We start from the raw sequence: 21,999 nt of genomic DNA, 5'->3' as shown, positions 1-21,999 counted from the left end.
ACAACATGATTTGGTATTGTGATTGATGAGGAATTTGACCAATATTTGAAACACTTCAAGTTTACATCACTTCATTCACTTGATGAGTGTAGAGTGTTTGTCTGTCCTGAATGCCACTGTGCAGATACTGAACCTAATGCTAATCTGAGACTTAAGTGTAACACTGAACTGAATTTAGAACCTTCTTTTACTCTCTAATCCTATACTGAAAAGCACTCATGCTCATGTAGCTGTTGGAAGGGAAAACACGGAAATGTAAGGTTCATTTTAAGACATTTGTCTATCCACTTTATTAGATTAATGGGTTGATGAACCCACAATGCCAGTTAGGAATAGACTGTAAAGCCTTAAGCCTCCGGCTCCCTTAAAGAGCAGAGTGGGGACTTACTAGGATTAAAAAGTGAGCGTGTTAAGTTGGGCCCTCCGTTTTTCTTACTGGGCCTAAAGGGATGTCAGCAGATTTACAGTGAATCTTATTGCAGTTTGCTGTAAATAGAAGAAAAGAGATAAAACACCTTGGGTGTGTGGGAGGGGATCCAATGATATAGAAGTGATGAAGTAGGAGCTCCCTTTTTTAGGCAGCCTAATCAGAATCAGTTACAAAAGCTCAAGGGATTATGACACTACTTTGGGTATTTTACAACCAGATGGTGCTTGACATGGATAAATGTGTCCTTTCATACCAAAGCATACTGTTGTACTTTCTGTAAGCAATGTATGGGGCAAAATTGTTAAACCAAAGTGGTGCAAAGGTATTATCTTTTTATTCATCTTCTTAAATTATTGCACCCCCAAACACTGTATACGGGGTTCATATGTAATCTTAGAGAACATGGAGCTCGAATGAGTACACGTAAATTATAGAAAAGAAACATAGCTGTTTAAAAGTAACTGATGAGACAAAAAAAGTAAAGTGAGCATAAGCCAGCTGCTTTTTAGTGAAATATTTCTCTAGTGCTTAGCTGAATACAGTTCACTGTGTTTGCCATGTAGTCACCATTACAGGGTAATTGTAAATGGGTTGTTTACACGCCTCAAGCTGATAAACAATAATACGCTCTATCAGAGATCCACGTTTCTGGTGAGCCGAAAAGAAATCCCCCGAAGCAAAGCAACAACCCGTGGCACAAAACCTATTCAGCTCATAACATGCATTACACTAAAATCTGAATATTCATATCTCACTACTGCATAAATCAACAACATGAATGCATCATGTTTGTGCCCAAGTTAATCCACATTTGAGCAATGCACATATTGCATATTATCCCCAAGCAGATCTGCCAGCTACGAGCCTCTGATGTATACAGCACACTGATAGCATCAAATGCAAAAAACATGCACAGAGCCAAGACACTATGTGATAAACATGTTAGCACAAGCTCTGCAGAAGGAACAATCTCTGGCATCTCAGTGGAGAATGAACCTTTTGGAATGAGCCGCCACAGTTCATAGGTGTGGATAGCAAGGACAGGAAATCTTTTTTTCTGTGGCTTGAATGTTTGAGCCAACAGCTGATAAGATTAGTGACAGAAACACAAAGTTGTGGAACAACAGTAGCTATAGTACTATAGTATTCCTCAACAAAGCCATCTTAAAGTAACATGATTGGGCTGTTGGCAGGTGAGCTTGCCTATGAAATGTTAAAGCTGCATTTGTAGCAGCAACATTGCGGAACAAAACCACTTTAAGGGAAACAGGTATTTTTCAGTGTTGACCCTGTTTTCTCATGTGCCAATGTGACTAATGGACTAATGGAGACAACGGTTTTTTGAAATTTGTCCAGTATTGAGAGAGAGACAGAGAGAGAGAGAAAGAGAGAGAGAGGGAGCTGCAAAATAGGCTGCAATGTAATTTTGGGGGCAATTTATGTCCATTGGAAGTTTTGGTTTTTGCCCCTGACAGGCTCAGATATTCTAAGTGTCCCTAAGGATCCCTAGTGAGAAATAAAACATTTATCTTTACCTTTTCTTGATTCAGACTCCTGCATCAACTCAACTACAGAGACTTGTTCTTGCTGTTCTTGACTGAAACTTAGGTAGACACAACAAACAGAATAGGTAAAGAAAAACATTTTTGTTAGACACTTATAATAACAATCTGAGCCTGTCGCGGGCAAAATAAGCACTTTTTTGTAGATGAACATTGGTGTTGAAGCCCATTTCACGACAGCCAGCTCTAGCTCAGGACCCATACTGGACCCATTTCAAAAAAAGTTGATCCAATTAATCATGACCAGGGTTGGAAATGAACTTTTATGTCTACCTGACACTGTGGCAGCTAGACTACAAAATCTACCAGCCACTAAATAAATTACCATTGTGTTTTTGGCTGGTGAGTGAAGCAAATCTAGCACTTGCATTTTCTACCAGCATTTGACCATCTCTGGTCATGACACATAAACATTAGAAAATAGGATCCAGGTTGAAAAATACTGAAATTTCACTGTAATTCCAAAGGGTGTGTGGATATATGGTGCAGTATGCATATATGGATTCATTGTGGGTGTGCTGATATATGTTGAGTCAGTTATTTCATCTTGATTGCAGCAGCACAACACAAGTTATTTGCTGGGACTGGCTCACAGGCGTCACTCCATTAGAAGCTCGTTTGCAGTCATGAATTGGCCAACATCAAGTCTGTCAAACCTGTCTTTGTGAACCAATAATTCTGTATATCTGTGGAATACTTTTTAAAAAATTATTGGTTAAGTGTGTCCTTTGGATTTCTAAATGGTTTAATCAACACCACACTTTATTTGTGTGTAATTTTAGCATTATAGTGACAGCAACCCATCAGTCTTAGAAATTTTATAATATAGTGTTACTCTTCATAGACATTCATGTGTATCACTTTATAGCATTACCAATATAGCTGATTACACAGCCCCCAGCCGTCTCTGAAAACTGATCCAGCTTCATGCAGAGGGAAAAGAGAGCAGACACTCACCACAAAGAGCTGTCACACTGCCAACAGTCTTTCTTATTCATGTACTCATTCTTCTCTCTCTCCTCCTTCGCCTTTGATGAAAAGGCATGCCAGCGATATTTCAGGGGCTTAGTCGAGACAGACAGCGTGGGTTTCATGTTTTCCCGTAGCTTTTGTCTGAACTGCGGGAGGCTGAAGTCACAGGTGTGAATACGCCGTCACAGACACCAGCCCCCCCCCCCCAAACACTTTTTGGCTGCCGAGTCACGCCCGACTCCAATCAGGCATCTCAGCAGACGCCACAGGATCACCCGCGGAAACAATGGGACCTCAATTTGCAGCCAAGAGAGTGTGCCAGTTTCAGCAATTTAAAAGACAGGGAAAATAAAAGCTTTTTATGTCTCAGTGACAGCACTTCATAAAGATATATTGTTAGTGATTTGTCAGGTATTAAAGCTGCCTGTGTTTTCACTTCAGCTGTGGGAAAACTGAATGACCCTCAGCTATGCTGCAAAGAACTGGTTTGGCAAATTGAACATCCGCTCACTATCTTCATGCAGCAGTTTTCCTGATGCTCTATTCTCTTTGTCTCCCACCTGCCAGGAGTACTGAAGGACTACTTGCGAGAGCTGCCCTACCCTCTCATCACCAAGCAGCTGTATGAGGCAGTGTTGGAGTCCATGGTCACGAGGCCTCTGCGGATAGGAGTGGCAGGCTGCGAGAATGACCCGGCTGACTCCGAACACACCGTCAGCCTGCTGGACAACCTGCCAGATGTGGAGAGGGTGAGGAAAGCAAACTGTGCATCCCTCTGCTGGCTCGACACAGTCATCATAGTGCTCAGATATCGTCACACAAGTGGTTTTGAAAGGGACCACTGTGGCATAGATAATGATGGTCACGATGATAAGGCTCACTGCTGTTTAACCTCTAGTACGTAGGCTTTTTCATCAGGGGATATTAGTGGTAGCATTTAGTCCATAGGACTGTGCTGGTGTATTTTTCTTGTACACCCTTTCAATGTCATTGAACTATTTTTAGATAATTGTAAAATTATTTAAAAACTAAAATATGAGAAATATGATAAAAGTCTGACTGACATTTGTTTTTTTGAGCAATTACCTATAATATTAATATAAGTTTAAAAAAAACAATAATGATATATTAATAATATATTGGCCTTTGTTTTGTTTTGTTTGTTTTTTATTTCATATGCCTTCGCATCGGCAATAGCTGTGGCCAGAGGCATACTTTTTTTGTGTTTTCTGTCCATGCATATGTACATCCCATTCTTGTGAAAGTGATATCTCAAGAATGCCTTAAGGGAATTTTGTAAAATTTGGCACAAACATCCACTCTCAGTCAAGGATGAACTGATTAGAATTTGGTGGTCAAGGTCATTGTGAGTTCTGTCCCATTCTCATAAACACACTATCTTCAGAAGACTTAATTTTCTTTAAATTTGGCACAAACATCCACCTGGATTCAGTGATGAACTGACTAGAATCTGGTGGTAAAAAATCAAGGTCTGTGTGGTCATCTGTCTCATTTTTGTGAACCCAATATGTTAAAAAGGCCTTTAGGGAATTTCTTCAAATATTTTTTAGACATGATTAGACTGTAACTGCAGCATGACAAAAAATAGCATTAATACATACTTTTTATGAGAACCCCACTGTTACCAAGACTAACCACTATGTAATGACTGTTTCTAAACTACCTCAAACATATCTTTTCAGTACATCAGCTGACATATATAGTACACAGTATGCAGTATACTGGTACTGAAACATCTACATGGTTTACTAAAAGTTTTTTTTTTTTTCATTTCTTGAAAGAAATGTAGCTTTTAATTGCTACAAATAACATCCTGAAGTCAATTTTTTCAGTGAAGCTCTGCTGCTGCTAGTGGTACTACTTCAGCTACTCATCACAATAATAACATGTCTCTGTGTGTGTGTGTGTGTGTGTGTGTGTGTGTGTGTGTGTGTGTTTGTGTGCGCGTCAGATGACTCTGCAGAAGCTTCTTGACCACCTAAAGTTGGTAGCATCCTGCCAAGAAGTGAACAAGATGACGTGTCAGAACCTGGCGGTGTGTTTCGGCCCAGTGCTGCTCAGCCAGCGCCAGGAGGCGTCCTGCCACACCAACCGAGTCTTCATCGACTCCGAGGAGCTGGCAAGCGCGCTGCACTTCAAAAAACACATTGAAGTCCTGCACTACCTGCTGCAGCTCTGGCCAGGTGAGTGATTTCGGGAAAAAATGTTGTTTTTAGACAATATTTTGCCATGTAAATCCAGTTTTACCAAGTGTTTTGGTTTGAAACACATTTCTTTTTAAATCAGGATGTATACATATAAGTCTGTACATATATATATACACATATATATATACCAGCCTCTTGGCGGAGGGACCTATACAAATCAGTGCCAGCTCTGCGGTTCAGCTCTACAAAGGGCTGTTAAAGGGCTGGGCTGCTTTGATCCTTGAGGTTATCCACCATTGGCACAAGCACAGCTGATAGCCATTGGCCGCCATCTGTTGGCTCCCCAGAGATGAAACTCTCCACAGAGTGCTTCATCACGGAAGACTTAGCCAATCACAGCATTGCAAGTAAGCCCCGAGTTTAAACCAAACTTTTAGGCGTGGCACCCTGTCTTAAGATAAATCACCAACCAAGGACAGATACCCAGCACCAGCCTCCCTCACACACAGGTCATCTGTCTGCCTGCACAGCTGCTCTCTGCCAGCTGCAGCTGTCTGCTCAGTGTGAGATATGAGGCGACCCACCGATTATTCAAGAGGGAGTCGGGAATAATGAAAAAGAGCCGCAGGCGGGGTAAAATTTGTATTGGTCACAGCGACTAATTTGATATTTCTTAACCTTAGGCGTTTCATTTTTTAAATCTTGTGTTCACTGTGTCTCTTATCAATGTGTGAGCCATGCAGGGGCTACTGCGGTGCAGTGAAAGTCTCAACTGCTGTGGAAAATTAAACAAACATTAAAAATTGAAGAGTGTGCTTTGCCTACACACAGGTTGAAAAGATAAGAATGCAAAGATACATTACTGCTATTAAAGGACATAACCTTATCACTGTGGTAGTTGGCAGTTTGCCTGTTGTAACCTCAGCTGAATAGATTGTTGACCTTTATTGTTTTTTTTAAAAAATGTAAGTGATAAGACGGCTTAAAAAAACAAAAAACCCATTTAAATCCAATTTTAAATGTGCGCAGTCTTTAATGTTAGCCAGTTTACTGTATCTTAATTGGAAGTAAGCTGCTTTTTAGAGTGCTGTGGTTTTCTTTAAAGTGTGTCTCCTTGTGTCAATGTATCAGGCATCAATTTTTCAAAATTCACATGCATGCTGTATTTTGAATCCTTTTCAAAGTGTTCCTAACATCATGTCAGACAAATTCTATACCTGAAATTCTCAGAAAAACTGCCCAGTAACCTGCAGCTTAAACCACATTTGCTGATTGATGTCTGAAGAAGAACTGACTCTGTGTCTGGTCGAGCCTTTAAATTTAACTGCATCCTCAAACGCCCACGTTGACCCAATTCTGTGAACTGCTGAAGTCGAGCACCTTCCACCCTCGTGTACATCAACTGCGAAAAAACACACAGAGAGGGAAACGGCAAGGCAATAAGTCAGCATTTGTGAATCCCTTAATTGCAGGTCGCCTGGTGAAGTATGAGTGGAAATTTCAAAAGATAAACAAAAAAGTGCAAAGACATTTTTCTTTCAGAAGACAGAGCATACATGCATATAATGAGTCAGTCTGATGGGGTCAAGTAGTTTCTTCAGTAAAAGCCTGCACTTGTTCTGCACTCTGTCTGCAGCTGATGTCATCCAGCTAGCACCTATAATGACCTGTAATAACCTTGACAAAGCTCTCAGTCCAGATTCAAGCCTTTGTTTACGCCCTCAGTGGCATCTCCATTCTGTCTTCTTCCCCGGCGTAAGACGCCTGGACTATAATTAAAGACATTCCAGGCTTAACCTTAGCCCTCAGCCCCTGAAGCTTTGCCCTAAAATTTCACAGTCATTATGGGATATTTCATCTTCTCACCTCTTAGACACATTCCCGACATTGTTGGTCAGGCCTCAAGTGTGCATGGCTTTGGGCAAGTGCATCTGACACTAGTAGCGCTAGTTACAGGTAGTGTGAGAGAGCATGAGCTTATGAGGAGGTGTTGTGTGTTTGGCGTGAACTATCATGAATTGTATGCGTGAGTAGATGTAAGCAGATGATTAGACTGACAGAAGAGGAGAATGTCTGTATTATTGTGCTTGTGTGTAGGGATAATCAGCACATAAAGTACATTGTGCCTATATTTTATCATAAGACATGTTATTTTGTTTGTTTTCTTTTTGGTTCGCTTCCTGCCTTCATTTTCTATGCTGACGGCTAATAACTTTAATCATGTCATCACTGAATCATGTCTAAAATTAAATAACATGTTGTCTCTAAAAGGAGGATAATTCCTGTTTGTTTAAGGTGATAATTGCTTGAGTCTTTAGCCTCAGGAGAGTTGCAAGGCATGCAACCGCTGTACATAAATACTGCATCAGCAACTGCCACTCCTGGTGAAAGAAATACAGTCAACTTAAGTCACCTTTTTTTTGTTTAAGAACATATTTGAACTTTTGTACCTGTTCTACATGACTTGGAGCCTTAACTTGTAACATTCTTTTCTCCTCTCCAATCCAGTAAGGGAGAGCTAGCGGTGTCAACAAGTGTAGATACACAGAGATAAAGACAGACAGGTAACCGGACTGTGCTGGTTGTGTTGGAGTGCTCGCTGTTCTCTTTTTCGTGGCACAGTCAGATGATTCTTTCATAATGTCCGAACAGGGTCTGAGTTTAGTTAATTTTTAAGTTTGGTTTAGCAAACAGTTGATAACAAATAGTACACAGGGATGGCATCCAAGGCACAGAGTGTGGTGGTGTGACTTCAGCATGTTTTTGTCTGACTTTGAGCACAGCATGGCATGCTCAGACTCTATGTGGCAGGACGTGTGTCACATATCAGGGGTCTCCCAACATAATGAACTTCGCTGGTTCATCCAGATATTTTTAGTGCCCTAATAGAGGTTTGTTCACATAAACAGGTTGTCTCAGGTGCGTTACCAAAAAAAAAAAAACCACACACAAGGCATGATTTTAAATATTAGTTTAGGGTGGGGGTGAACGTGTAACACTTAAACGGTCAGGTCACACAAATTGAACTTCAGCCTAATGAGATTTGCTCTGCAGATAGTTTTGGGGTTTTTTGTGCCAGTGTTTTGAGATTTCTGTTTGAGCCAACATTGAAAACTTGGGGCCTGTGTCCAAATTAGTGTTTTTTTTTCTCAGCACTGGCATCTTTTTTTTAAATTGTCCCTTATGGCGAATAGGCATCTGCGTCTGCATATGGCCACCTGGAGAAAAAGCGCTGCTCCCGGCATCTTTTTCAGAGCGCTCTGCCTTTTGTGTGCTGGCACTTCCGGCATTTCAGGTTGAAAATATCCTAACTTTTTTGAACGGCACCGGTGATGTCACTGCTGCTTTTTTAGTTAGACTACTGTCACAACAGAGACAGAGAAGCCTGTCTATGGGAGCAGATCAGCCGGCAGACACTGGATGTTACTGGTGTGTGTTGTGGTTTTATTTCCAAACCCTTGTAAGCTTGTTGTTCCCTGTGAAGTCAACCCTCTGTTAACATGGCATCATGTTAACTCACTGTTAATGCAGAGATATCGCTGGGAGCACTTTTGCTAGAATGAATCGTCTCCAGCACCCTGCCACCACTTTTCTGCTGAAGAAAAACGCAATGTGGACACAGGCCCTTACGCAGCAGTGTGACTGTCCATAAGCAAGTGATTGGCAGACCACAGAGCTACTTTCTACTTAAAAAATAGTGGTGGCAGAAATCTCAGCAGAAGAAATTTTAAAGGGTTGGCAAATCCGATCAAAAATTTCTGCATGGCAAGATACCACAAGGTGTATATGAGAAAATCTGTGTTTTGTTTCTTTTGTCATTTGAGTGAACTAACCCTTAAAACAACTTTTTCATCATTTTGGGGAATATTCTTTCCAAAGGTAAAAAAAAACCCACCAGCCGTTTCCCCTTTTTCAGTATTTATGCTAAGCTAAGCTAACCATTTGTTAGCTGTAGCTTAGTATACAGAGTGGCACTCAAACATTCAACCTAAAAAGCATATTTCCCAAAATTTTGAACCATTTCTTTAAGGTTTTCTTAAACAGCTCCAATATGTTTAATAACTCTGCCTATATTTTGTTGCCTTTCCCCTGTCTGTTCCTCCAGTTGTGGACCCACATGGCCGGTCCTCCTCACAGCCCCATGCAACCTCTCTGGCTCCAGCCTCATCAGACTTAATGTCAGCTCCACCTCTACGGCGGAAAAAAGAACGTCCCCAGGTCCTGAACCTCTCTGAAGCCGAGATGGCGGGCGTTCTGCGGCCCAAACCGGGACGCTTGGACAGCCCTAGCAACCGCTACGCCGGCGACTGGAGCGGCTGCGGTGATAGCTACTTCCCTTGTGAAATACTGCTGCCTCCCAGCAAAGAGGAGGCGGACTATGACGACGTGCCCTCCGAGGACACGGAAGCAGCTGAGGAGGCGCATGAGAAGCCCGAGGACGCAGAGGAAGACAAAGGGCAGATGGTCACAAGCCCTGTGTCTGATGCTGCTGAGCAGGAGCAGAGAGAGGAGGCAGTGAATGAGGAGGAAAAGGAGGAAGAAGAGGAGGAGAAGCAAGAAGAGAGTGATAGTTTAGGCAATGGGCAGCCATTAGAGGACAAGGAGGAGGACAGGGTGTGCGACCACATCCTTCCCCCTCGTCTGCCCAAAGAGCACACGTACCAGGCTTACATGAAGATCCAGGACATCAGCCCCGTGCTCAGCAACAGGGTCAACCTGAGAGACCTGCAGGAGAGCATCGACACTCTGATAGGAAACCTGGAGAGAGAGCTCAACAAGAACAAGCTCAACGTCGGATACTGACTCTTGACACACACACACACACAGACAGACAGACACACACACACACACACACACAGACATCCAATCACACACTCATAAAGCCTGATGAGGTTTGGAGAAGACCTTCTTTACCGATCAAGGTGCTTCAGGATACAGCCTCAGTGTTTCCACGGAGAGCCTGTGATGTTGGTGTGGTGCTGCTGTAACAAGGATGAGATGAGAAGAAATGCAACGGGGCACTTCTGGCGTTTGTACCTTACCCATTGACATTCCGTAATGTTTTTATTTTTTGCTTTTTATTTTTGTCGACTGTCTTTCTTCATGTTGTTGGTTTGTCTCAGTCCGGTTCTGTGTTCCATGTTGTTATTGTTGCTTCTCTTCTTATTAGAAGAACCCATTGACCCCTCAGGGGTTTAAAAGGTGCCTTAATTGTGTGAAGGTGGTACGTCGAGAGGAGAATCCACCCTGAAATGAAATGCATTTCCTTATGTGATCTTGATACAGTGTTGACAACTTCTAAGATATAAGAAACAGTTGTTTTTACGTTAACAAAAGCTGCAGTACATTGTTTTCTAGCAGGTTTGAATCCATCCTTGGTAATATGGGGCTTGACGCATGCAAGATTTTAAGCAGTGATACTGACAACATTTGCAGAGCAAAGCTACTGATAGGCACTTTTTTATAATTGATCATTTTCCTACCAAAACATCCCAGTGCTTCCAGAGTTTTGCCTTAAGTATTTTCTTGGCAGGCCTCCGAAGCAGCATTTGGACATGGGACACTTCCACATCTATGCAGTGGTAGGAAAAAAATCTGGGATGCATTAGGCCTTTCAATTAAGAATTGGTTTCCAACAAAAATATGTAATTAGGTAATTAGATTAATAAAAAAATGTGCATAGAAACAAAACCATGATGGTTTTGCAGTCAAGCCAAGACCTCTATCACTTTGGCAGTGAAATAAGTATGTTCCAGTATTTCACTGAACCACACTGTTATTGACCAGAACGTTAGTCTCTAATGCTGAATTAAAAAACAAAACCAACTTTCTGAATTCCAAGAGTTTCTATCTTTTACCGTCTATTTTTCAAGCTTGTAAGCACAGAGTTTAGTAACAAACCAGGATCACAGGAGGAACATTTATTTGAGGGTGGATTCCCTTTTTTAAGGCAGCAGAGAGCTTTTCTATTGAGGTATGAAACACTAAATGTTGTACAACAATAATGCACTTATGAGGCAGGCAGTAGTTTAGATTGTCATTATAGTTCACGCAGTAAATATTATGGACTGTGGACTGAGTTGAGGGAGAAACAGCCGCCACTGAAACCTCTTAAAGATAAATATGAAAGAAAATTGCTTGAAATTTCTTTTATGCTGTGCATTGTGTGAGATGTTAAGACACCCATGTACAGGCGTGCATACAGCTGTCAGAATTGGATACAAGGTAATAATGCTCTTATCTCTGTTCACAGAAAGCTGTATATTAGAGACAGATTTGATCTTAAGCAGGCAACTACAAACAGAGAAAATGTGTTTCATGTGGCATCACATTTGCTTTAGGCCTAAGAGAATAGTCCAACATTTTGGGAAATGTGCTTTTTAACATTCTTGCTGAGTTTGGTGAGAAGATTGATACCACTTATGGGTTGCGCTAAATAAATGCTAAATATGCTAAATATTAAGCTGTAGGATTATTAGCTTAGCATACCATATAGACTGGTATTTCCATTTCCACCAATGTGATGAAAAAAACAGATCGTATAAGTCATTATTATGAGAAACTCTCTTGAAATAAAGACTAAGTATCTCAAAATAATGACTCTACATCTCAAAATGATGACTTAGTGTTGCAACATAATGAGAAACTTTATCAGAATAGTTATTTTTGGTTTTGGTTATTTTTCTTTCTAAAGATAATGAGAGACTTTTTCTAAATTAATGACAAATAATCATTTTTTCTTCTCAAAATAATGACTTTCTTATCCAGAAATAATGAGTTATATAATGAGAAACATTCTCAAAATATTTAGTTATTTATTTTAAAATAATGAGTTAGTATCTCAAATTAATGAAAAACTTTCTCAAAATAATGACCGAGTACTGTTTCCAATTATTTTGAGATATTAATCAATTATTTTGAAAACATTACTTATTGAAATGTCTTTATTTTTTTGTCAGGATTTTTTTTAATTTAATTTCTTTTCTATCAATGTGTCATGAATGGGCTTCCATACAAAACAGCTAGCCTGGCTCTCTTTACCAGCACCTCCAACATTTAACACAACTTGCTTGTTTAAGCTGTGTGTTTGTACAATCTTTATGCTAATATTGGCTAAAATGAGTGTGGTATCAACCTTCTACCTCTCTGCAAAAAGCTAAGGAAGCAGATTTTCTCAAGATGTCAAACTATTTCTTTATACACCACCAACCAGTCACCTCTCTGCTTCTCCCAGCTTTTTGACAAAATCGTGAAACAGACACAGCCGAAATGTGAAGCACAATTTTCCGAGCAGCCGTGGAAACTGTTAGCAGACGGCTTCAGTTAGTACGACTTAGCTAGCTGCCTAAATCAGCAAAGGACGTTTTCAGCAATCCAGGGATTCAGAATGATCAGTATTTAACCTATATGTATATGTATATAATTATATAAATGTATTCGGAGTATATTATTTTTACAGCTTCTATTTCAATGGCGTATTTAAATGCTTCTGATGACCTCGTAGTGTTGTAGCAATAGTCGCTTTTCCTCCCTTCAAGCTACCTGTACACATCTTAATGTGCTGGACTAATGGTACAACTCTAGCTGTAAAATATATGATAAAAATTGTGCTCTTGCAGAAAAAGTGATATTGTTATTTTTATTGTATTGTGTATATATTTGACATTGTTTTGTGTCTCTGGTGGACTAAGCTGTGTTCATGATTATTGGTGTTTTGTGTTTTTTAAGGTACTGAACGTTGCATGGTCAAAAGCTTTACTGACATAAACAAGGCTCTTTCTCACCTGCCTTTGTATTTACTATTTATGTGTAAAAAGACTTATTTTGTAATGTATGCTCGTTTGTTCGTCACCCTGTTCCTCCAATAGACAGATGACTGCACTGGTCAAGCTTTTCTCCAAAGGACTTACAGACAGGCTGTGATTCGGGTTTGGACACTTGTAAATTGTATGTTTTTAATCTATAAATATACAGTATATTCCAATTTCCTAGAATATGACCATTTATTTCCACTAAAACAAATATGACAAATATAAGATAGTTAAAATTGTGAGACCCAGTTGCTTAATTCATTAATTAATTAAGAAAAAGACGTTAGATTTGGCTTGAAGATGGACTATTAGAGTATTTTCATTTATATGGTTTTATTTTATTTTTCTGTGTTGTTCCACTACCCCCCAGGATTATATCTGTCACAGTCCTGCTGCTTCATGGTGGTGAAGCTGTGGCTGCTGCTGTCATTCTGGGCGGGTGTGGTGAAACTGAGTTTCAGCAGGGTTCCTTTCAAACCATCTGTCTGCCCGGGCAACACAAAAACAACCAGGGCTCTCATTTACAGGAAAGAAACCAACATGGAGAGCATCACTTAGATTATATTTTTAAATTGGAAATTCCTCAGATGTTGATTTCTGCCTGCAAACATTTCAGAGATCCAGTTCGACAGAGATGTTTTTATGAGGAACCTCTCTGACGTTTTTCAAATCAAATACGCTTTGCCTGTAGGTTTCTCTCCCTTTCTCACCTCTCTTTCCTAGAATATATCAACACCTGCATCATTTGTTTGTGTGTTACGTCTTTTAGGAGTAAATCTTTCTGTCTTGCTCTCTTTGTCCTTTGGAGAGAAAATGTCCCATGGAAAGCATCACTAAACAAAACAGAAAAGTGCTTTGTATTGATCCTGAGAAATGTATGGTCATAATAAAGTATATTATTTTACATTCACATGTGGACTTTGACTGCTTTTTGGCAGAGCTACAAACACCATCATTGGATTCAGCTATAATCTACCGAGGATGTAATTGAGCTTTCATCTCAGAAACATTTTTCTCATTTTTACTTCATTAATATTTAATTTATCACAACACGGTCGCAGTTTAATTTGCAATATCACCTTGAATGACCAGAATTAAACACTTAATTAAAACTTACTGAAGCTACAGCTTCACAAACACTGGAGCAGGATGTCAGCTCTGATTATGCAGCTGTCCAAACAAAGAAAAAAATATTCAGTGCTGCAAAAAAATATCTGGGTTTGCACAGTCAGAATAGTATATTTTTAGTACAGAGTTAACATCTCAACTCCTACACACAGACTAGCCTGGAATTCATTCATAAAAACTGTTAACACTTGGTATTCCTCTTGTGGCCCAGAAATCATATCACTCTCCCCAAACCATAAACACCATCTTTGTTTTATTGAAAACCACTGGGAAGAGATGACCTTCGCCTCAGAAGACTGGACTCTATTTTCTGTGCATTCACCTCTCTGCTATGAGAGCATTGTAACCCAGTCTCAGCACAGAACAGATAAATAAATCTGGGAATTGCCCTTGTTGGCTTGTGGGAATCTCCCAGAACGACTTTCAGCTTCAGGGACATTCCCAGGATGCAGCTGCATTTAACCATCCAGTAAAAATCCACTGCTGAAGGCTGCGCTTTCACTCCGGCTCCAAAAAACCAACATTACCAGAAACACTTGTCAGATATAAACAAGTGATCTAAACTTAGGACAACATGTTTCACAGGTAGACTTTGCTAAAATAGACAGCATTTTTTAAGTAATTTTCCAAAATGAGCTCTAAAATCACAACCATGGAAACTGCGCCAAAGTGGCTCCAGCTGAAGTGATACATATCTCTGGCACCTAGCATGAGAAGTCAGAGCAGCCGTGGGCCTTTCAGCACTAAATGGTTTTAAGCCCTGTTTGATGTTGTTTGATCATATTGTGTTTTTATGGCTGCCTCGTGCAGGAATGAGAAAGCTCTAGGGTACAGAATGTACACATACCTGCCTGCACCCTGAGGCCCTTTTTTAATCACCACTGAAGTCAGGAAAAAAATCATCTACCTGCAATAAACTCTCATAAACATTCAGACGGGAATTTTTTTTCTTGAGGTGGAGCCAAATATTTAAGTGACACTTTAAAAATGTGTGTAAACTTAAGCTGAGAACAAATGTTCCCGTCAGTCTTTTGTTATTTAGCGTCTTTTCATAATGAAAAAAAAACTGATTAACTCAATGTGTAATATTTACTTCTACATTTCAAATTTCACCTTTAAACATCTGGAAAAAGGACTCGGACTCAGGTGACTCTTAAAAATCCTTCATCCATGTTCGACTTGCAAAGCAGCTCTCTCAGTCCCAATAAAAGCAAGAGTGAAATCCCATATGAAGACAGCGGTAGACATAATAACAGCAGAGCCTGTTTGGATAGTCAAGGTCGCCACTTGATATCTGTCGGAGTGAACTAAACTTTTGTTCATTTCTAATTTGGGAGCGACAAGAGATATGGCTCTCTTCAGGTAAACATCCTTGACAGCCACCTGCATGTGAAACCAGACCTTTCCCCCCCTTCTTCTTCTCCTTCTTCTCCTCCTGTTCTCTTAATCTCTGCTGACCTTTGAGTCAGTATCATGGCTGCGAGTCAACCAGCCAACCACAAAAACACACGCTCTTTGTCTTAGAGGGTTTTTTTTAAGTGTAGTGTTAACCGTGACAATAAAGACTAAAGGTCTGGGGCGATTGGATCTTTGCTCAGCCTTCCTGCTGATTGATCCATGTGACATTAAAGTAAAAGTCTTGGTGACTAAAATGACTCGAGATTTATGTTGTTGAAAAATATTTTAATATGTGCAATAATCACATCCTAAACAGGAAAAATAAACCATGTAAAATCCAAACAGCATGTTATTTCTTTATTGTGTTTTTTGTAAACCTCACTTTTTCCCATGAAAAAAATGTCAAAAAGGGATGTGAAAATGTTTGCTTTCTCAGCTTCAGGTTACCATAAAGTGTGTGTGTAGCCAGGTGTCTCAAAAAACCCAAACAAAGAACAAGACGGCTCTTCAGATAAAAAATAAAGGCGCCATTTACTTCATATCTGAAAGATGATAAAGTGTAATAAAATATAAAAATGTTTTGCATACAGGAAATGCGTGTTTGTGTGATCACATACACGTATTTAGTCAGGCAGTCTTGCGGGCCTTTGGTGCACAATTGGTCGATTGAAAACACCTGCAGCCTTCCTCCTGATTGGCCTCTGCTGTTTGCTGATGGCCTATTTAAATCTGGAGAGGGAGAAAGGCTGTAAGTTGTGCTGATGTTGATCTTATGATAGGGATACTTCACTTTCCTGGGTCATTTCTTTCAAATAGGAATCTATGTAACTAATATTTCTGCTCGCTAGACTGCTAATAGACCCAATGACATATACCCAAATTTGGATTGAAAGCAAACATTCTCTAACTTCCTCTACTGGGTAGTGGTTGTGGCTCAGGAGATTTGATCCCAGGCTCCTCCAGCACACATGTCAAATTATCCTTTGGCAAGATACTCAAACCCAAAATGGTCTTGGTGGCTGCAACATGCCATGAGTGTGTGATTGTGTGTGAATACATAAAAATGGAGTAGCATTTGGCACCTTGTACGGTAACCTTTATGTGTAAATGGGTAAATATGACAAGTAGTGTGAAAGTGCTTTGAGTAGAACAATGACTGAAAAAGTAAGTGCAAGTCCATTTACAATTTCAATTCCCATAGACCCCTGTGTTAAAAAGTCCAACTTTATAAAAATGTTAAAAGCCAAGTACAAACAAAAAAATACGGTTCACAAGTAACGTAATTATTGTTAAGACAGAGGTTTGGTTTAGGCGAGTAAAGTTACTGTGTGGTCAGGATAAGAAAAATGTTGAACATGCACATTAAAATGACTCCTAGTTAGATACAAGTTGGCAAAGTTCCAAACACCAGCCTCCTAATGGCAACCATGCTGGCAATTTTTGGTTCTAAAAAATCATGAGAATGGTACAACACAACAAATGCAATGTTTAAGTAACATTTCAAGCAGCAAGTTTCTTTTAGTTTGTAGAGCGTTCTTTTTAAAGTTGGAGTAACATTCTCTATAAACATTAAAAAATGTTATCACTTTTTCTTTGTCAACATATCACATTTTTACTTTACATTACATTTTCTTTTAAAAAAATCGTCTGTAATCTCAGTCCTGAATAATGTGTTGAATGTTGTTTTGAAAATGTTCTCCCTTTGTTCTCATATAACACTGTGGTTTTCTTTAAAACATTATTGCAACCATAGACTGTATATAAAGATGGACGACACGCCCCCACTTACCCTTGCTATGCTGAAGTGAGGTTGAAATATCCAGGATACGAGTGTTGCCGTCTTGCGAGGGTGATGTCATTGAGAACCCGCATCTGCGCAGTAGTGATATCCACGGTGGGAGAGTTCCTGTCAAAACACCCGTCCGACCAATTTTGAGCAGCTCCAGTGATTCATGGCTGTCAATCATGGCGGAAAAGCCCCATTTTGTATAATTGAATAACTCATTAAAACCAGTTGAGACAATTGAACAAACATCAGGGTGATGAAAACTTCAGCGACAGAAACCATCTTTGGGAAACATGTATTTGGCATGTACTTTGAGTTTTTAGTTGGGCCCATGTTCCCTTCACTAACATGGATGGGTGGGCTTTATGACCTGTACTGCAGACAGACACCAGGGGGCGATCAAGATTGAAAGGCCTCACCTTGGGGGAGCTGTCATGTTGCCTATCTTTATATACAGTCTATGATTGCAACTTGTACGTTTCCTGCAAGCTGGGAAGTCCAGTGTTTTGTGCTTTGTGTTTTGAGGTAATGTGATTGCAGCCTTAAAAAAAAAGCCTACATGGGTTATTCACAAATTACTGACTCATCGTTAAAATTTGGTGCATGACTTTTTCACGAACAAACAGCGCATGAGAGCAGCCTATGCTCCTCCACAGCTCCAGCCTCTTGTCCAGATATGGTTACTTCTGGCAAGAAATAAAATACCAAACTCAAGCCTTCAAAACGGAGTCTTTATAACAGTGGGTGACTTCAGGATTTCTATGTCCGTTAATTTACACAGTCTTTGGTGTAGCTGAACACCTACCTGCATGCAGTGAGCTTAAAAAAACACCTCCAATAGAGGGTGACAACAGCAATTTGCTGTTTTAGTTTTAATTGGAAGCAATTGTGAACTAAAACAGTTTGGACACTAAATGCATTAAAAGTGATTATAAATTAGAAAGATGAGATGTTGCAAAGGAATGCATAACATATAAAAGCTATTATTTGGGGACTTCATATTTCAGTACTAAGAAACGTCAACAAGAGAGTCATTGTGTCTCAGAATCAGCACATGACACAAACATAGTGTGCTCTGAGTCATTTGTAGCTTGATGCGCTTAACAAGGATTACCGCATTGAACATGTCATTAGTACAAATTACAAAGTCATATTCAGCACGTTCAATCCTTTTGTTCATCTTTCATTGGCTGTGTTCTGAGAGGCTCAGTCCGGTAAATGTCCTCCAATACATACTAGCCATTCACTCCTTATGAACATTGGCGAGCTAAGCCTGGGTAATTGCTGGGAACCTTTACGCTGTGACCCTGGGCACACATTCCATACATTCAGTGCCCTTCAATAGGAGGGCTATTACACACATTTTACCAAGGTCCCAGACTTTCTGATGTGTTTTTTTCGGGGGGTCTTTTGTCCGCCTACAGTCCAGCCCCTGTACTTGGCAGCTCATCTGAGGGCCTTGGGGCAGATCTCTTGACGCACCGCTGACAGATCCGCCTGTTCTGGACCGCGGTGATGATGAGAGAGCAGACCGGAGGAAAGGGGGGAGAAGATGAGGAGAGAGCGAGAGGTGAAAGTGAAGAATGGAGGGAAGGAGAACACAGAGGAGCGGTGCTTCAGATCCTCAGGGGCCGGGCCTCACACAACGTAGGCCCTCTCCTCTGTCCTCCCTGCCTCTTCCCTCCTCCACCTCCATTGCTCTGTCACTCAGGACTAGACTATTTCATTTTAATAAGGCTAATCCCTCCTAGAAGTAAGCTGCTCATCACCTCTCCCCCTCCTGCTCCTTCAGACGAGAGCAATCTCCTTTCAGCGTGAGGACAGGATGAGGGTGAGGGTTTGCTCCGCTTGATAGGAGAGAAAAATGTGAAAGGTGAGACTGAAAAGAGGCCTTGACAGCAGCTGTGGTTGGGCTCAATGAGAAGATTTGGGCCTCTATGGTTTGATAAACTTGCAGGTGGCACACCTTTTGTAGTGATTCATCCTCTGACCAGCCTGTAACATCGCGCTGAAATGGGGCGCGGTGATAACTTTGTTCTCGGCAGAGGAAGTGGAGTGACACAGTTGGTATTTTAGTGTATGCTATCGCCTGCCTCCTGTCAGCAGAGCACTCTCCAGCTGTCAGCAGTAAAACTTAGTTTGCTTGAGAAGTCTCCTCAACACTGACAACTATGATAACCTTTTTCTTAAAGGAATAATTCCACATTTTGCAAAAATACACTTATTCACTTTCTTCCTGAGGGTTAGACGAAAAGATTGTTACCAATCTCCAACCCGTTCTCATTCCAAACTCATCAAGCGGCGTGGGAGTTTGACACCAAAAGCCACCCTCCTAATCTACATGCAACGTACGCAGTCCCACAAACAAGCGACTGTCCATGCTGTTCTGTAAACATAGGGACAGTGCCGCTTCATCCCACCATGTGTGCATTTGTTGACATCACGGTAACGTGCTGTGTCATCCCACCATGACACCATCCCACTACATACATTTGTTGACATCACCATAGCGGCATACGGAAGCACAAGGATAGATAAAACATCATAGGTTGACATGAAAGGTCCTGACAGAGCGCCACCATGTCACAAGTTCAGAGTAAGAATGTTGCACTCTCATGTCAGCCTGTTCTCACTCGCAACTCGTCAAATACCGCCACTTTGTCAGTGGACCTCAGCATCAGACATCAACGTACAGCGGCACCCTTTGTGATGGTGTGATACACACTAAGCGGCAGCAAAGTCTACAAAGGGCAGATGGGAAGGGACATAGATAGGTCAAACAAACCCTGGACTTTTGCTTGGGAGCCCGCTGTTCCCTTTCCGTGTGAAACCAAAAGTAATTTAAATAACAGCGTAGTGTGCTTGTATAGATAGCATGTTTCACAAGTGGTGAATGTTGTACGATAATTTAATCCAAACTACTATATGTATATCAATATCCTCATGTAGCTTTCTCAAGAAATACATGCACCACTTCCTAAAAAATGGAACTATTCTTTCAAGCAAAAAACTGTAGTAAAAAAACTCACAATTGAAAAGTTTTCATAAGCTACTGTGGATTTACGTGTAAAAACAAATGAGCTTTATCTCATGGAGGCAATGTTAAATTTTGCTTTGTTTCACTGTCTTTTAGCCACCATCTTTTTTCATCACTCATGACTTAAGACAGTTTGAAGTTTTAAACCCTTAAGGGTTTTCCATATGTTTGCTCAGATAGACTGATATATCAGATGACAGATCCCCCTCTGAAGGGACTGAATCCTGATCTGGGTTTATGCCAAGATACCATATGAAAAACTTCTCAGTGCACACCTGAACCTGAACTCCTCTTGCAGAAATATTGTGAATACTTTCTCACTGAAGTGCCTTTTTTTTATGTGGATCAGGTGGCAGAGCATCAGTCGCTCATGCTGTGTGGCACAGCAGGATTGAGTCAAAATATCCTGCCAGAGAGGAAGTCCTTTCTTTACAAAAGGACACATAAGCCTGAACAAGGACAGCATAATATATAAACCAATTATCAGAAGTGGAAGCATTCAAAAGAGTACCCAACTGTAATGAAAAAATTCAAAGGAACCTTTATACTTTAATAAGCATGAAAGTTATTTTTTTGACCTTGGAAACAATAGTTTGACAAAATGACCCCCCCCCCCCCCCCCCCCCACACACACACACACACACGCATGGTGTGTTGGGTTGTTGGTGATAAAAATGAGAAGAATACAAACTGTTGAGAGCTTCGAAATTAGAAAATGAAAAGGAGTCAAGAGGGAACATTCCACAGCAATGCCCTGGTCACCTGATCTCTTTTGAGGTCAAGGGTCAACTAATGAAACCCACCACCAGCCTCTCAGAGGTTTAAAGAGAAACGGCTTTTACGATTTACAACGATGAAACATAGCTTGAAAATTTAACTGGGGATAATTTAAGCAACTTGGCGGCTGCTTTGAGGTTAAATGAAGGTGCTGAGTAAATGCTTCTTCAGACAAAATTTGGTTTTTATTTTCTTTTTAACTAGATGCAAATGCACCGTTCTGATGGACAAGAAAATAATTAGAAAACATGTCTGAGCAATAATTTTCTCAAAGGCAACTATCTGTTTCTTCCTCTGAAGGACATGTGACATTGTGTTTTTGTGTTTCTCTCCGTCTGCGGCCGGGGATGACTATGTCTGAAATGTGAAGGGTGCCCCCATGTTGGGAGATTTAGGCAGCAGAACCCTCGCTCAACCCCACCCCACCTAACATCCTCCCCAGCAGGAGCAGCTAAGAGGCCAGCCAGAACAATGCCAAGGCAATGGCTTAATTCGCCAGGCCAGATTTACAGCCCCTCCTGCTCAGCACCTGCTCACATTGTTTCCCAGGATTTGGCTCAGAAACTTTGAAAAATTGGTGTTAACACTGGGACTACAGACAAACCTCCTCATACAGACACCCCCATTCATTAACTCTTTGAAACCTGTGCAAATTTGCTTGATTTCTTTCAAAAACACAGGAAAAAAACAATGAGGAATGAAAGAAGAAATCACCCTAAAATTAGCAAGAAATTACCAAAATGAACAACAAAAATACATGAAAATTAGTAATACAAAATAAACACACAAAGAAAATTGAAAATAAAAAAATTAAGAAAAACAATTTGAAAAAAAAGAAAGAAAATGAAAGTTAGAAAAACAACAGAAAATGAAAAATGCTAAAAATGTATATTAATTCTGTTACATAATTTTGAGCATATAGTTCTAATA

General features: G+C 40.4%; 1 protein-coding gene across 2 annotated transcripts in view; it reads left to right on the top strand.

Annotated features, from left to right (window-relative positions):
- Positions 1–11,811, top strand: part of syde2 (synapse defective 1, Rho GTPase, homolog 2 (C. elegans)) — a 52,776-nt gene extending 40,965 nt beyond the window's left edge. The window contains exons 6-8 of one of the 2 annotated variants that reach the window (XM_042514552.1): positions 3,532–3,713; positions 4,937–5,168; positions 9,238–11,811. In XM_042514552.1, the coding sequence (XP_042370486.1) occupies positions 3,532–3,713; positions 4,937–5,168; positions 9,238–9,935 (1,112 nt within the window). In that variant the 3' untranslated portion in view covers positions 9,936–11,811. The remainder of the gene's footprint in view (positions 1–3,531; positions 3,714–4,936; positions 5,169–9,237) is intronic. The other variant, XM_042514560.1, reaches the window with a different exon arrangement.
- The last annotated feature ends 10,188 nt before the right edge of the window (positions 11,812–21,999 follow it).

Source organism: Plectropomus leopardus, chromosome 3 (genome assembly GCF_008729295.1).
Source record: "Plectropomus leopardus isolate mb chromosome 3, YSFRI_Pleo_2.0, whole genome shotgun sequence".
NCBI lineage: Eukaryota > Metazoa > Chordata > Actinopteri > Perciformes > Serranidae > Plectropomus > Plectropomus leopardus.
Note: the sequence above shows the minus strand (reverse complement) of the source record. Positions and strands in the feature narration are given on the sequence as shown.